Genomic DNA, 16,193 nt, shown 5'->3' on the forward strand with positions numbered 1-16,193 from the left:
CTGTTCATTGTTTCATAATTTTGAGTGAATTCAAGTTAAAATCATCATTTCCAAAGACCAGAAAATGCCCCAGAATTGATTGAGAGACTCACCTTAGACTGGACATTGATTATAGTCGTTAGTTCTGGGGCATTGTTGCCCAGGCAGGATTCTTACCATGAAATGCAGGGCCCTCATTCATGCTTATAAAATACAAATATGCCAGGCACTGGTGGCTCACGACTGTAAGTTTAGCTACTCAGGAGGCTGAGAACTGAGGATCGTGGTTAAAGCCACCCCAGACAGAAAAATCTGTGAGATTCTTGTCTCCAATTAACAACTAGAAAACTGGAAGTGGTACTGTGGCTCAAAGTGGTGGAGTCCTAGCTTTGGAGCAAAAGAGCACAGGGACAGTGCCCAGGCCCCATGACAACTGACAAAAAACAAATATTATGAATACCTCAATCTACCACTTGTTTATGAATGTTAATGGCTAATAAAGTAAACCTCCCACCCCCTGCTTACCTACAGTACGTGAGTAGCTTTGACAATGGAGGGGCCAGAACTTCTATTAATGCTCTTCATTTAACACACTACTTATTCAACACACAATCAGTGATGGCACTGACTATGCCACAGTTCTACTTTCTTCCATTCATGCCCAGGGAAGCGGTTCATTCCCACATAGGCCGTAATCTAGTCACACTGTCACTGCAGGCTGAATTTACCACTCGATTGCCAAATCTCCACTTGGCTTTGTGCTAAGGAAGAGGCAGTGTTCAGTAGGAAACACACACAATTCTGCAAGCTTCTTGTTATTACACTTGGCTTCCTGTTATGCAGAGATAGGCAGAGAGAGCTGGGGGAGGTGTTGTAACTGATGGAGACCCAGGGAGACCCAGAAGTAACTGTCCTCTGCATTCCTAAGAAACACTAACAACAGAGGAGGATCCCCTCTCTCTTCCACCTCTCCTTTCTCTCCTTTCTCTTCCTATCCATCTGCATGACCACCCTTCATACCAAGATAGCACACTTACTTAATCTAGACATTGCCATCCATACTACGTTCCTTGAAAAGTAGACTTTGCTTTCTTAGCTTTGCAAACACTGAAGGGTGTTCCTTTTCTTTTAAATTTAATTTAACCATCCAGGTGATGGACAAAGGGATTACAGTTACATTTGTAAGGTAGTAAGTACATTTCTTGTCGAACTTGTAACCCCTTCCCTCATTTTTCTCCCACTTTCCTTCTCCCCCACTCCTTTTCCTGAAAGGACATTTCTTTAAAAAAAATAATTTTAGTTATTCATTTATTTGCCAGTCCCGGTGCTTGAACTTAGGGCCTGAGCACTGTCCCTGGCTTCGTTTTGCTCAAGGCTAGCACTCTGTCTCTTGAGCCACAGCGCCACTTCTGGCCTTTTCTATATATGTGGTGCTGAGGAACCCAGGGCTTCATGTACTCTTGCCACTAGGCCATATTCCCAGCCCAAGGACATTTCTTAAAGCTATAGAACATGGGAAAAATAAGCCTGCATCGTTTCTGGGTGCCATGGTAGGCATTCTAGGGACCACTTGGAGAGCTATCTGTGAGTTAAGTTACATAGATTTGTTTCAAGGATGGATGTTCAGGGAAGGTGTACACAGTTTCATTGCAGAGCACATGGAGGGTCCCAGCTTGCTTCCTTCTCTAAGAGGTGATGTAGAGATGCAGAAAATAATCCAGGAAAGTAATTGCACACATTTATTCTGAAGCCCAAATGACAGGTTATAAATTAAGAAGACTTTCAAAGTCCCTCAACTGTCTACCTCCCAGTGGTGAGTGTTTTAATTTTTATTATCAAACTGATGTACAGAGAGGTTACAGTTTCATACATTAGGCATTGGATACATTTCTTGTACTGTTTCTTACCTCGTCCCTCATTCCCCCCTACCCCCTCCCCCTTTCTCTTTCCCCCCATGAGTTGTTCAGTTCATTTACACCAAACAATTTTGCAAGTATTGCTTTTGTAGTTGTTTGTCTTTTTTTAACCCCGTGTCTCTCGATTTTGGTATTCCCTTTCAATTTCCTAGTTCTAATACCAGTATACACGGTTTCCAATATACTCAGATAATATACAGAGATAGTGTAGGTACAACCACAGGAAGGGGATACAAGAAGATCATCAATAATAGAAGCTACAGTTACACATAGCACGTTGAAAGTAGTTACAACAGTGATATAACAATCGTTTCCATAACATGGAGTTCATCTCACTTAACATCATCTTATGTGTTCATAAGGGCATAGCTATTGGGCTCTTGTGATCCTCTGCTGTGACTTGCCTAAACCTGTGCTAATTATTCCCTATAAGGGAGACCATAGAGTCCATGTTTCTTTGGGTCTGGTGAGTGTTTTTAAATGAAAGGAAATTTGCTTTAGAGTGATACAAGGTATTAAAGAAAGAATCCTGGAGGTTCTGAAATCAACAGCTCTAATTTTTTTCTTGGCTGAAATGGAAACCCTTCCTGTCTGACCACAAGAGGGTCTGCATGGATGTAGGGATGTGTTGGGACACAAATGCATGTGTGCAGTAGGGAGTGTGGAGACAAAGTGGGGAAATGGATGGTGCACATAAATTTGTCATACATTTCTGGCAGTAGTGTCAGCTCTGCTGTGCAAATGGCTTCCTTCTCTGCCCCAGGGGCTGCTGCATGGGCCTGAGCACCAGGCCTGCGCTGAGTTAGCACAGTCCTCCATTCACTGCTCACACCTTGGCCATACTCAGTTGCATCAGCATCTTTATGTTTCTTCCCATGAGCTTGGGCAGAGAGCTGGTAAGAAGTGGCAGGATTACCTAATGTGTCACTTTTCCTGTTGGTGTCAGCACAGCCTTGGTGGGGGCTTGAGGTTTCAGAACCATTTCTCAGTCACTGGCTTTTCAAGGCCTGCCAAGCCTTGCAGAGAATACGTTGGGCGGAAATAGAAGCAGGAGTTGTTTATGCACAATACTGAGGCCCAGTGGGTGGGGATGAGGTAAGTGTCCGATGGTCTGAATGTGCCCCACAGCTGACATGTTGGACATTAAATTTCTAGTGCAACAGTGTGTGTGTGGTGGGGGGGGGAGGGGAAATGGGGCCTAATAAAAATGAATAGGTCAAATGGGGCCTCCATGCGAATAGAATAACTCCCTTATCTAGGAAGCGGGTTAGTTTGTATGACAGTGGGCTATGATAAAATCGCGTTATGCTCCCTCTTGCTCTACTGCTCCTCTCTTTGGGCCTCTCGTGCCTTCTCACCTTGGTATGAAGCAACACAAAGTTCCTTGTGTTCCTGAACTTTCCTACCTTTAGAACTTCGAGCCCAGTGAATCTCTGTTCTGTATAAACTGCTCAGCCTCAAGCACTCTGCTATAAGAGGGGAAAACAGATGAAGTAGTTTGGGGATTGTGGGTGTGTTCCTTGCTTAGAAAAAGAGCAGTGCCATCTCTGTCCACTCTACTTATTTTCTCACCATGCTGATTCACAGTGTGGACACCACTAGAACCCATGCTAGAATACCAGAATAGTTGAGCTGTGTAGCCTAAGTACGGATATTGGGCTGTGAAATCAGCCCATTTCTAGCCACATAGCTAGAGCAAACCATTTCGCCTCTCTGAGCTTTTAGTTCCTTGCTTTTAAAAAAGAGATGATAATATTTAAAATTATTTCCATAAAGAGTATGTGTGAACATTAAACAAGACTAGATATATGAGATACTTATAACATGACTGCTACAGTAAGTTAATATTATGTTTGTATGAGGTTAAGATTCTATCTTGTACTGGCCACTCCATTTGAATTAGAACATATCTACACATAGTCCTACAAACAGGAAAATCTGTTAATTTTGTCAAAATTGTCTTCAGGTCTGTGAGCTCTTGGGCACAGGGCTGGATCTGGCTGATCTCACATCCCCAGAACTTGACTGTATTCCTGCCAAGGGTTCAGGCAATGCGGGTTGAATGCATGATAGGATGGCTCGCTTACCCAAGCCATGCAAACCTAACTACCTCCCAGATGTCTTGGCTTCTTTCTCCTCCTAGTCCAGCCAGTGTCCAAGGCCTGTCCATAATCCACATGATCTCATGATCTTTCCTTTTCCATAAGCACCTACCTCATTCAGCCTGTTTGATTTGGACCTGACAAATGGTTCATTATCAACTCTTTTTCATCTTTCTCTTTCCTTTCATCTTTGAATCCTTTCCTTCCTTCTTCTCATTTAATATCACAGCTACTTCATACTATGATAATATTAATAATAATTGCTTCTATTTAATGTTTATGCTTTAAGAGGCAGGCACTCACTGGAACCTATCCACTTGCTGGCTAGGTAATATAGACTAAGTTTTATGGAATAACCTATAATCTTGAGGGATGATTCATCCTGCCATCCCAGCATATGGAATCTCGTGCAGTTCCATGACTTCTCCTGTCTCCTCCTCACTGAGTGCTATTTGAGGTGCCAGGACAAAAGGACGAGTGAAGTACAAACAGGAAGGCATCGTGCTTGTTTATGGAGCCTGCAAGTGGAAAAGGAAGACAGGGGAAGAAAAGAGTACCCATGTGGTGAGTCATGTAGTGATTCACGGATATCCACTGAGCAGAGGATAGAACCAGAGGGCAATCAAGTCTTGCTTTTCTGTGGAGGCTTTTCAGAGATGTGGCTGGAATTCATCTCAAAGAATAGACCAGGGAAAGAGATACACTCATGTAGGACATTCTAGCAAAAGCATGGTACCAGCAGTCAAGTGCAGGATGGGTGTGGAGGAAGGGCACACAATTGGTACAAGGACTGTAGACTCCATGGTAGGGACTCTGCCTTTCATCTTAAAGGAGGGAGGTGTTGGTGGTCACGAGAGGCTTTTAGGCAGGAGAACAGCAAGAGCTTGTGCATTAGCAGCACCTCACTAAACAATGTCATCTGGGCAGCTTTCTGGTTTGGCTGGCTGACTGACAGGATGTCACTCACAGCATGTCTCTGGGAGCACAGTTGTTGATGTCACATAAGGGAGTAGTAGATGAGAGAATGGACATCAGTCAGCTTGGCTGGCTAGCTGGTCAGCTCGAGAATCTCACTGTGAACAACTGGATAGATGGGTCTGAAGCTCAGGAAACAGGTCTGAAGTGAAGCCCATAAACTCTTCCCCCTTTGCATATTCACTGAAATGTGGTTCCCAGACTACTTCACAGGGGGCATTTAGAAAACACCTGGAACAGATTCCCCTCCATCTGCAAATGCTCCTGACACCTCTCTCACATATTCATAGCCACGAAAAACAACCTAGAGGAGACAGAGTTGAGACTCCCATGGGAGCAAAACTCCCAAGGAGAAAGAACCCTGGAGATGTCATGATTAGCTATTTTCAGATTGTGTGTGTGTGTGTGTGTTAGGGGTCATCAGAAGACAGGAAGACAAAGAAAGGAAGTGATCGTGTTTCTTAGCCAATTTCTCTGTTCACACTTCCTTCTTTAATGGTCTCTAGTTCTGTGGAGAAAAAAAAGCAACTAACTTCTACAGCAGAAACCACATCCTTGTTAACATGGTAGCAATTCTTCAATCTTCTTCTTTCCCGTCTGGTTCATTCCCTCATCTGTAGTCTAAAATTAGCAATATTCACAGTCCAATTGAGTAATTTGTCTGTGTTTTCATGTCTGCAACTGAAACGGCTCTGTATTACCTCTCAGATCAAGGCTGAAATCTCCATCTCCCACCAAAATCTGAGCCCTGACTTCCCTATTTGGTGAATTGCTTATTGTCCTTTATGGCTCATTTCAACCCATGTTTGGTAACAATAGCACTCACATTCCAGGAAGGGCTAACCTGAGCAACAAAACCTGTGATGATGGAAAAGTGTTCTCTCTGTGTGATGTCTGATACTGCCATGGTGCTTTCCACAGGGTTCCCAAGCACTTGCAATGTGACTGGTGACTTAGGAAATTAGTTTTAACTTAGTTTATTTTAATCCCTTTGACTTTACACAGTCTTTCAAGGTGCCTAGTGCATGGTATAGCTGGCTTGGGACTAATTCATTCTTTCTTTCTTTCTGTTTTTTTTTTTTTTTTTTCCAGTCCTGGGGCTTGAACTCAGGGCCTGAGCACTGTCCCTGGCTTCTTTTTGCTCAAGGCTAGCACTCTGCCACTTGAGCCACAGCACCACTTCTGGCCTTTTACTATATATGTGGTGCTGAGGCATCAAACCCAGGATTTCATGTATATGAAGCAAGCACTCTTACCACTAGGCCATATTTCTAGCCCCATTCTTTCTTTCTCTACCCTACCTTTTGGCTAGGTTGCTAGTCCCATTGAGCTCCACATTTCTCACTGGTTCCAGAAATGTTCTGCAAATGTTAAGCAATTGTATTCTCACTTTGCCCTGCTGGCTTGCCTACAGCTTTTTCCGCAGCCCAAGCCTGGTTTAGAACTTCCAAAAGGGCAAAGAGCATGCACTATACAGTCAACCACTGGCTCACAAGCAAAGCTCAGCTTAATATTTCATCATGAGAGCCATTTCCATTAACAGTAACATATCTTTTCATTTAGTTCATCTGGGAATAAGGAACACCCACAGACAGGATAGGGTGCTCAGAACAAAGAGACTGAGAGAGGAAAGTAAAACTCAAGGCCCATCGCCTTTCTTCTCCCTTAGTTGGCTCATTCCACGGTAGGTCTGGCAGGTGAGCAATGCTGAGGGTCAAGAAGGGAGAAGACTGTACGTGGAAGAGAAATCTCCTCTGGTTGGTTACTGGTTCACACAGTCCCCACCTCACCTCCCTCCTCCCCGGTGTTTGGTTCTAATTCCAGCAGTGTGGAGGTTTGTACTAGTCCACACACATACTATAACTTAGTGGAACAAGTGGGTTGGGCCCCCACTCATCCTAACAGTGGTGTGATGGTAACACACTCAGGCAACACTACTGGGTATTCACTGAAGGGGTCACTTTGGAATATAAAACAAGGCTACTCAAGACCTTGATCAAATGCACACAGGGAGGTGTTTGCCCTCTCGTCCCCAAGATGTCAGGCTCCCTCTTGGCCAGGTCTGAAAATACCAGGTTCTCACATATACACCTGCCTTTGTCTGACCATCTGCAAGGCACAGGTATTTCTAAGAGGATGCTTTACACTTGCTTTTTTTTACATTTTGTTTTTTTGTTTTTTGCCATGGGAAGGGATGAAAAGTGTACCAGATCAACACACACGCACACACACACACACACACACACACACACACACACACACAACTGAGTTCTGTGCTCCAATCTGCAGGGTCTCTTATTGTTACCTGATAACCACTGCCCTGCTTCTTCCATGCTGAGGGTTACCTTCTACCTCTCCTGTTTCCCATAGTGGTCCTAAGAAAGTCTGTGAAGTTCTGCAGTGGCTGGAGAAGCCCTACTCTTCATAGCTCCCACGGGTACCTGCTTGATTTCCACATCCATTGACTCCGTTTAGTACTCTCATCCCAGAAGTCATACATTACGTTACATTGTTGTAAGAAGGGGGCCTTCCCCACTATGTCTGATGTTGCCTCACACTGGGAGAGACTACACAGAGACAATTAAGGTAGAGTGAAATGATGACTGCTTCTGTCTTCCATCTTCTCCAATAGTCTCATGGCTGAAGCACCCTTTTCTTTTTCTTTTTTAACATTTATTTTTATTGTAAAAGTGATGTACAGAGGGGTTACAGTTACATGGGTCAGGTAATGAGTACATTTCTTTTTGAACTATATCTAACCTCTTTCTAGTATGGATAGAGTCTTTGCAAGATATTTTTCTGACCTGGAGTGATCCAGAGCTGCATCCTCTCCTTCAAATTTCCTTCTACCTCCACTGCTCCTGACAGAACCCTCCTGTGGTTCCTTTGGGTCACTTGCACAGCCTTTGAGTAAGGAAGCAACTCCACTGAGCATCCTTGAAAACAGCTGACAGCCCCGCAGCAAGATCTAAAATAAAACTCTTATTGAGGCTCCAGGACACACGGATAGAAGAAAGTGAACCATTCCCATTAGCATGTTGTGAAGTTGTCTTCAAAATATACATCTATTTTTGCTATAATCAAATAAATGCACTCTTGTGATGATATCCATCCAATGAGAGGCTGAATGAAAGATATGTGGCATCCTGTCCAGTTCCCTGATGGGAATTAAAGGCTGCAAGCTGGAAGCCAGGAATAAGAGTATGAGGTAGGAACACAGCTCTCTTGTGAGGTTCAAAGGAGCCCCATAAAGAGAAATTACCGGATTCTTCACAGACAGCATTGTGTATTGAAGGGAGTTCTGTTACCTAATATGAAAACCCTAGATCCAATTGGAATCAGAGGAAGAAATATTATCATTCCATACACATATCTAACATTTAAAAGTGAGACACGCGGGCGGGGGCTGGGGATGTGGCGCTAAGCTTGCCTAGCATGAACAAAGCCTTGGGTTGGACTCCTCAGCACTACATAAGTAGAAAAAGCCAGAAGTGGTGCTGTGGCTCAAAAGGTACAGTGCCAGCCATGAGCAAAAACAGAACAAAACAAAACAAAAAACAACAACAAGAAGCCACGGACAGTGCTTGTACCCTGAGTCCAAGCCAGGACTGGCAAAAAAATTATTTAAAAAAAAGTTACATTTAAAAGTGAGACATGAACATGAATAAAGGTAAGAAAACAGGCCTGGAAGGAGATGAAAAGACAGGAATCTAATGGGGAGAAATGGGTAATTAAGTACATTGTACTGTTTGCAGTTATCCCCCATCCCCTTCAGTTTATTCCCTTTTGCCACTGTTTTTTTATTTCTGTACCCTTTGTCATGCATGTAAGTTTATCTGATTTGAGGAGGGGGAGGGGAAGCACAGAAATGGTGGGACAAAGAGTGAACCAATTCAGCAGTGATACTCATTAGACACTATATTGGAAATGAACTGTAAACTTGGGAGTGAGGGGGTTTCAGGATGGGACAACCTAGGAGAAAATGAGGGACAAGGTGACACTGTTCAAAAAGAAATGTACTCATTACCTGACTTGTGTAACTGTAACCCCTTTGTAAATCACCTTTACAATAAAATTTAAACTAATAAAAAAGATAGGAATGAGGGAAGAAAGCAAGTTTGCTGATGGAGTGACATTTCGAAGTAAGAGAGAAAGTGAGGAAACTTTCAAAGACCATCTTCATCTTAATAGTAAGAAATGAAATCACCTGCACACAAGAGTAAGATACAAACTTCTGAGTGCTTTGTGAACTTAGTTTGATCTCCTCAACAACGTCGATATAATAATAAATTATTATTATATGCTAGTATAAAAAGTGGAGAAACTGAGGTTAGGAGAAATTGCATAATTTGCCCAAGGTCAAAAACCAAGAAAGGAAGAACTAGTCTCTAACTGGGTGAAATGAACTGGGGCAATTGATAGCTTAGTTCATCTATGTCATGAAGGTCTCCAGGACTTACAGAGGCTGGGTAGAGGGGTTATAAAAGGGGGACTTCATCTCCTTTCAGAAGAAGGAGAAGAATGCTGAACTTGGGTATTACAAGTGGGGAGCAACAGCACAAGATCAAGGAACCTAGGGACTCCTGAGTGAGTTTAGGATCAATGTTCAGCTGGCTGGAAAAGAAGTCAGGGAAGCAGGGAATGAGATCCAGAGTGGTGAACGGTAGCTGTGGAAGATGGGGAATGAAAGCCTTGTTCTGAGTGTGAGCCACCACCGAGACAAGACATGGCTGCACACGTTGGGACCCAACTGGATGACATGCAGAGCTCCTGTTGGAGGACAAGAGTTGGTTTTTACCATGTAGTGGAGGGAGGGGCCCTGGCTTTGAGTTCTGCTTTTGAGTTCTGTTGGTAGTGACAATCTGAGGGGAAAGGTCATAGGAGGGCACCCGCCCAGGAACTTGGTCCAGCATGAAGTTCTCAGTGGGCAGGGGACAGGAGGGCACTCAATGATCCATAGCAAGAAAATTCAAGAAGTGCAAACTCCCTGCCAACGGGCCAGTGGAACAGAAGCTGGGGAGTTTCATGGGGCCGGCTGACAGCGAGGGCCCAAAGCTGACTCCTGCTTAGGAAGAATGCCCAGGCAGCTTCCAGCGGCCTCTGCAGCTGCGTGGGACTCACCCTGAACCCACAGAGCGAGGCCATTATTTTCTTCTCTCTCTTGTCAGATACAAACTCCCACGCAGGAAAAGGAAGCATCTTTTGTCAGATGCTGCGGCCACTTCCTCTTCAGCAGGCTCCAGCCAATCTTTGTCTTTGCAGAATGCGAGGGCCGGCAGCAGCAGCTGAAGCTGGACTACAAGTGCGTGGGTCTGGGTACAGCCCTGATCAGGAGCTGGACCCCAGGCTGGCTCCCTTCCAGGGCCTCTGTGTGCTGAGGGTGGGGGTGACTGTCCTTGATTCAGAACTGGTCTCTTAAACTAGACCTGGCTATGGCCCTACCCGGCTTCCTCTTTCACCTCCCCACTCACTCTTTGCTTACTGCTTCATGTCCTTCAATCTGTCTGCCTATCTGTCTGTCTCTGTAGCTCGATCAAGAAGCGTGATGACCGGTGAACATATGGCTGCCTTTCATCCGTTATCCACCCCCAACCCGCTCGAGAGGCCCATCAAGATGGGCTGGCTGAAGAAGCAGAGATCCATCGTGAAAAACTGGCAGCACAGGTACTTTGTGCTCAGGGCCCAGCAACTCTACTACTACAAAGATGAAGAGGACATGAAGCCACAGGTACCTGCTGGGTATTTGTCTTTATTAATAGCCACTCTGTCGCTAGGCTTGGCTAGAGCCTGGTCCCACTTAGGCCATACTTAAACTCATACAAGCCTTCTCTGTAGAATTATGTACATCTATTTCTGGGGAGGTTGCTTTTGTTTTTCATTATTTTTTCTACTCCTGAAGTGCAAAGATGACATAGATGTCATACTAGGACAGTAGAAATTCGTAAAAAGCATCACTAAGTCAAGGCTTATAATGTAGTAGCGTCATTAAGAAGAGAAGTGTATTGAGTGTTTGGGCTCAGGAAACTTTATTCAGTGTGTGTGTGTGTGTGTGTGTGTGTGTGTGTGTATGTGATTTTTCTTAATGTATTCATGCATAAATGTTCACACTAGACACTGCTGTAGGAATTTGAAATAAATCAGTGAGTAAAATAGGCAAAGAAAAAAAATTCCTGTGCTAGGAATTTAGAATATGAGGAGAAAGAAAATAAGCATACCATAAGGAAAGTATGTGGTTTGTTAGGAAAAGATTAGTTCTATGAAGTAAAAATAAAATGGCAAGGGAAAAGAGAGGTTTCTCGGTTTTCAATTAATTAATTACTAATCAATTAATATCAGTACTGTGGCTTGAACTCAGGGTCTCAAGCTCTTCTTGTTGTGCTCTATCAAGTGGTGTCCTACCTCTTGATCCTCATCTCTACTTCTGGCTTCAGGTTAGTTAATTGGAGATAAGAATCTCATGGACTATTCTGCCTTGGCTGGCTTTGTACCACAATCCACAGATCACAGCCTCCTAAGTAGCTAGGATTACAGGTTTGAATCACCAGTGTCTGGTGAGGTTTTATGATTTTTAGTGAAGTGGTCCGAGTATCCACTTGAAGAGGGTGACATTTGAGCCAAGAATGATGAGGAAAGGGAGTTTAGCCAGGTGGATTTCTGGGGCAAGGACATTCCAGGCCTAGAGACTATCCACCCAAAGGCCAAGGGGAACATGTTGGACCATGTGACAAATAGCCTTAGGTCAGCATGGTGAAAACAGAGCTAAGAAATGAGAACCAGAGGGAATGAGGTCAGAGAATGAGGGTAGGGGCCCAGGTAGGGTTGCAGATAGTCAAGATTGCTGTAGACTCTGAGAAGTTCTTGACTAGATAGTGCCACAGGAAGGATGGATGGAGTAGAGAGGTCATTTTTTTAAAAAGCTAATGTTGAAAAAAGATGATTCTCCTTGCTGTATTCTAAAATAAGTAGAAGCCTGAATCAGGAGCCTTGAGACCATTGAGCTAAGTGGTTATGATGTCAAGAGTCACAATGAAAACTATGGCCTCAAGGCAAATGGTCAGACTGGGAATGTCTTTGAAGGTAATGAGCCAGGTTTCCTGATGGAGTGGATGAGGCTGGGAGAATAGGCTTTGATCACGGGTGTCCTCCTCATTTCATGAATCCTTCGTGATCACTGATGTGTATGAGACGAGGGGAGGCACTGTTAAAAATGACCCTAAGATCCCAGGTGTAAGCTGGATGTCTATAGGCAGCCATGACAACTGCATATACTTACCTGGAGCTTTTGTCTATTCAGATAGGAGGGTGGGTTTGACCAGTGGTATTTACAGGGAAGATAAGCTCTAGAACCTTCTGGAGCCAGAACAGGGTGAGGATAAGAAGTGTGGATACTGGGGGTGAATGAAGATGAGAGTGGAGCCAGCATAAAACACTATGGAAGAAAACGTCATTTTTAAAAGGGAGACCTGAGGATCTGTAATGAATCAGGACTTGGGGAACCACACCCTTCGCTTGAGAGTATATTGCACATCTGGCACTGTAGAGACCTGGAAGGGCCTCAGAGACTCCACCACACATAACCGGTGTTCTTCATGATGTACTGTGTGTGGTAACCAGACTTCCTGTCCTCTCTGAATGACCCAGACTTTATCAGAGAGGAGTGAGTTCAGGCTGAGATTGTGGCTGGTTGTGTTAGGACAGTGCGGAAGGTCTTCTCACCTGCAGAGGAAGGGCAATAACACTTTTGAGGTTGACCATCAGTCATCAATGGAAAGGGGTGGTAAACCCTTGTGATCCTAGCACCCTGGAGGCGGGAGAATGAGTTCAAGGCCAACCTGAGCTGCACAGGAAGACCCTGTCTCAAAAACCCAAATAAGAAAGATTTTTAAAAAAATGTACTCAGCACTTTCATGTTGTTAAGGTAAACTATGAATTTATATACTGATTATTATAGGCCTACTACAGCTTTCTTTAGTTAAGTAAATCAACTCTAAGTATGTGTCTCAAATTTTATGCTAGGAAAACAAGATTGTTCAGACTACTGGAAATCATTGTATTAAGTGTTTTCTTCAAGCTAAACATTGGCTCTGAGACTTTTTGAAAGGAGCCACTGTTTTACATTTACTGATTAAAGTAGTTTTTTTGTGTTGTGTCCTTCTAAAAGGATACCAAACCTACTAAGAACAAAGAAAACATAGAAATACCCCTCCTCCACCATGATAAGAAAAACAAACTAATCATAAAGGCTCAAATAATCTTTTGAAGGTTCTTACTTCTTCCCAGTGTAGGAGGAGAAAAAAATCAAGGCCTTCTTATGATTAAATTAGCCCGGAGTAATTAGGTAAAGCTTTGCCTAGGAAGATAAGAATGATTTATTCTTAGCAAATCTATTAATGTAACACATTAGATCAATAGGTCAAGTGAGAAAAACCACAGACCCCTCAATGAGTGGCTGAACAAAAAACATTTGATAAAATCTTGACATTCATTTCAGACAAAAACAAATGAAAAAAGAAACATTTAGGAATAAAATGATAATCCCTAGGAAAAATAAGTATATTCTGCTGTATGTTGATACCTATATTTTGACTACAAAAGCCATTCGGGTACACTGTAGGAAATTTAGAAAATGCAGAATGGCACAAAAAAAAATAAAAATTATTGGGTCCCATCAACAAGAAATAGCCACCTAAATCTACCCATAGACATCTAGAAAATCATCTATTATAAGTGTAAAATTAGTATAATATCACTTATTTAAAATACCATGAATTGTACTCCTTAGTGTTGAACATTATTCTACAATGAAGTTAATAAAAGTGACAAAATAATATATTGTATGGATCTCTGTAATTTAATTAATTACTTGCTTTTGGGAATTTGAGCTGGTATTGATCTATTATCACAAACAGAAATTAAGTACCTGTCCTAATCGATTTCATGCAGTCATGGTTTCTTTATTAAGATAACATGATCTATGTTAATCATAAAATCATGTAACACATTTTTGAGAATTCCTAAATACAATGTCTAGGAATGGAGAGAAAGTTACAGGCATGAGCTAAAGTTTTGGAGCAAAAGTAATAATACATTCCCATGTTATTTTCCTACCATTTGTGATTCTGGTAGATTCATGACTGCAATGTAAAAAAAGTTCAAAATGCCAGAAGAAAATGTAGATATCTGCATAATCTTTAGGAAGCTGTTATTTTTAAAGCACAACAGAAAAGACAGCACAAGAGAAAGACAGTTTCATAAATATAACTTTAAACACTGACAAAGCAAAATGAAATTTCAACTAATGACAGCAAAAGTATATACTTCACGTATGGTAAACAAATACTCATAAAATATTTAAAGTGCTTCAAATCCATAAGAAAATCCAAACAGGTCAGCAGAAAAATAGGAAATGATATGAGTAGAAAATTATATGTATTCAGTTTCATTAATAATTAAGGACATCCAGTATAAGCTAATGAGATACCAGTGTCTCTTATCAAATTTAGATAGTTCTCTTAGAAATTTTTGTGAATGGGGGCCAGGAACAGGAATTCCAATGCACAATTTTTGGAAATAAAAATACAACTTTTCTGGTGAATATTATATCCTCTAAACATAACAAACCCTTTGCCTCCCATGTCTAATTGCAAGAATTTAATCTCATAAATATTTTTCTGTCAGTGGTGTGCTGATAAATGTTTTACAACTTCTGACAGACTTCTGTGGTAGATGAGTTGTGATTTGTGTGCAGTATTTGTCAATTTCCGTGATGTAAAATATTCCCATCATGATTGATTCAAACTACTAAAGTAATAATACTGAACTCAAGATATGAAGCAGCACAACACTATATAGAATTTCTGCCACATGGATAAAACAAAAGTAAATACAATAGCAGAAATAATAGTAAATAATAAGGAAGTGATTTATGGTTATTATTACTATTATTATGATTGTGTTACTTGGGATTAAACTAAGTTGCATTTGCTAGGCAGGTACTCTACCACTTGAGGCACACCTCCAGCACTGGTTATTTTTGAGGTCCAGTCTTGCCCCATTCAACTTGCCTAATAAGTGAAAGTAATTATGGACAATGTGAGCCCTTCCCTTTCTGAGAGAGTTCCTTCCTCATCAGTATTCTCACCCTCAGCCTGACTGGTGTCCCTTCCTGTAGCTTACCTTCCTCTATCCGTTTATGACCTCCAAGGGTCTCGTGCTTAGTGTGAGGAAAGAGCCTCAAATTAGTAATTTATGCCTGCGTGAATGAGTTGCATTACAGTTGCTACTTCTTTCAGCAAGTGGGACTTGGGTGTAAATTTGGAATCACATTGACCACAATTTGAATCATAGCTTTCCTATGAACTAACTTGTGATCTTGGGTCAGCTGACAGACCTCTCTAAGCGTTATTTCCTCATCTCTCTAGTATGGAAAATACTAATTCTTACAGATTTCTTAAGAAGATGGAGATATGCTACAATATTCAGGGCAATCAGCAAAGAATCTGAAACTTAGTAACTGCTCAATACTTAGAAATTATATATTTAGTGTTTTGTTTTTTATTATTTTCTGAGGAAATGACTTCGGTGATCAAATGACAGTTTAAAGAGGAACTGAAAAGAAGCAGGTACCTCAAATTTGACTTTCCTTCTCTTCCTAGGAGTGTTCTCTTTTTTTTCTTCCAAAAGTAACAGGGCCTCTGGTATCATAACTCATCCAAAGTAGCACAGCAGCAACACCATCCCAACACCATTCCTCCCCCAAAGACAGTGCATCACTTCTTTACTACTTAGTATATTTTACTATTATTTCTGCTCTTGAACTTTCTTTTATCCTTGAGGTAAGAATTCTATATGATGCTGTGCTGTTTACACAACTGTAAGTTCAGTGATATCATTTTGGTAGTTTGAATCAATTGTGAGTCCTATCTAGTCTCTAGGGTAATTTTGGTTCCCAGGTGACAGAGTTGTTACTTGTCTGAAAAGCCTGACTTTTGATCTTTCAGGGCTGCATGTATCTACCAGGAAGTACGATCAAAGAGATTGCTACAAACCCAGAGGAAGCTGGGAAGTTTGTCTTTGAAGTTATTCCAGGTAAGAGCCAAAAAATGAGGCAAAGGTGTACTACACTGCTCTGTTTGATTCAGTGAGTCCTTCTAACCAACAAATCAACCAATCTGTTAAGAATGGTTCAGCAGAGAACTCACAAGCCTAAGCTAGTTGATGA

General features: G+C 42.0%; 1 protein-coding gene across 2 annotated transcripts in view; it reads left to right on the forward strand.

Annotated features, from left to right (window-relative positions):
• Arhgap25 (Rho GTPase activating protein 25) overlaps positions 1 to 16,193 on the forward strand; it is a 72,320-nt gene that overhangs the window by 22,897 nt on the left and 33,230 nt on the right. Inside the window, exons 1-3 of one of the 2 annotated variants that reach the window (XM_048352653.1) lie at positions 10,036 to 10,274; positions 10,501 to 10,700; positions 15,973 to 16,060. In XM_048352653.1, the coding sequence (XP_048208610.1) occupies positions 10,518 to 10,700; positions 15,973 to 16,060 (271 nt within the window). In that variant the 5' untranslated portion in view covers positions 10,036 to 10,274; positions 10,501 to 10,517. Of the gene's footprint in view, positions 1 to 10,035; positions 10,275 to 10,500; positions 10,701 to 15,972; positions 16,061 to 16,193 lie in introns of those variants that run through there. The other variant, XM_048352652.1, reaches the window with a different exon arrangement.

This window comes from Perognathus longimembris, chromosome 8 (assembly GCF_023159225.1).
Source record: "Perognathus longimembris pacificus isolate PPM17 chromosome 8, ASM2315922v1, whole genome shotgun sequence".
Lineage (NCBI taxonomy): Eukaryota > Metazoa > Chordata > Mammalia > Rodentia > Heteromyidae > Perognathus > Perognathus longimembris.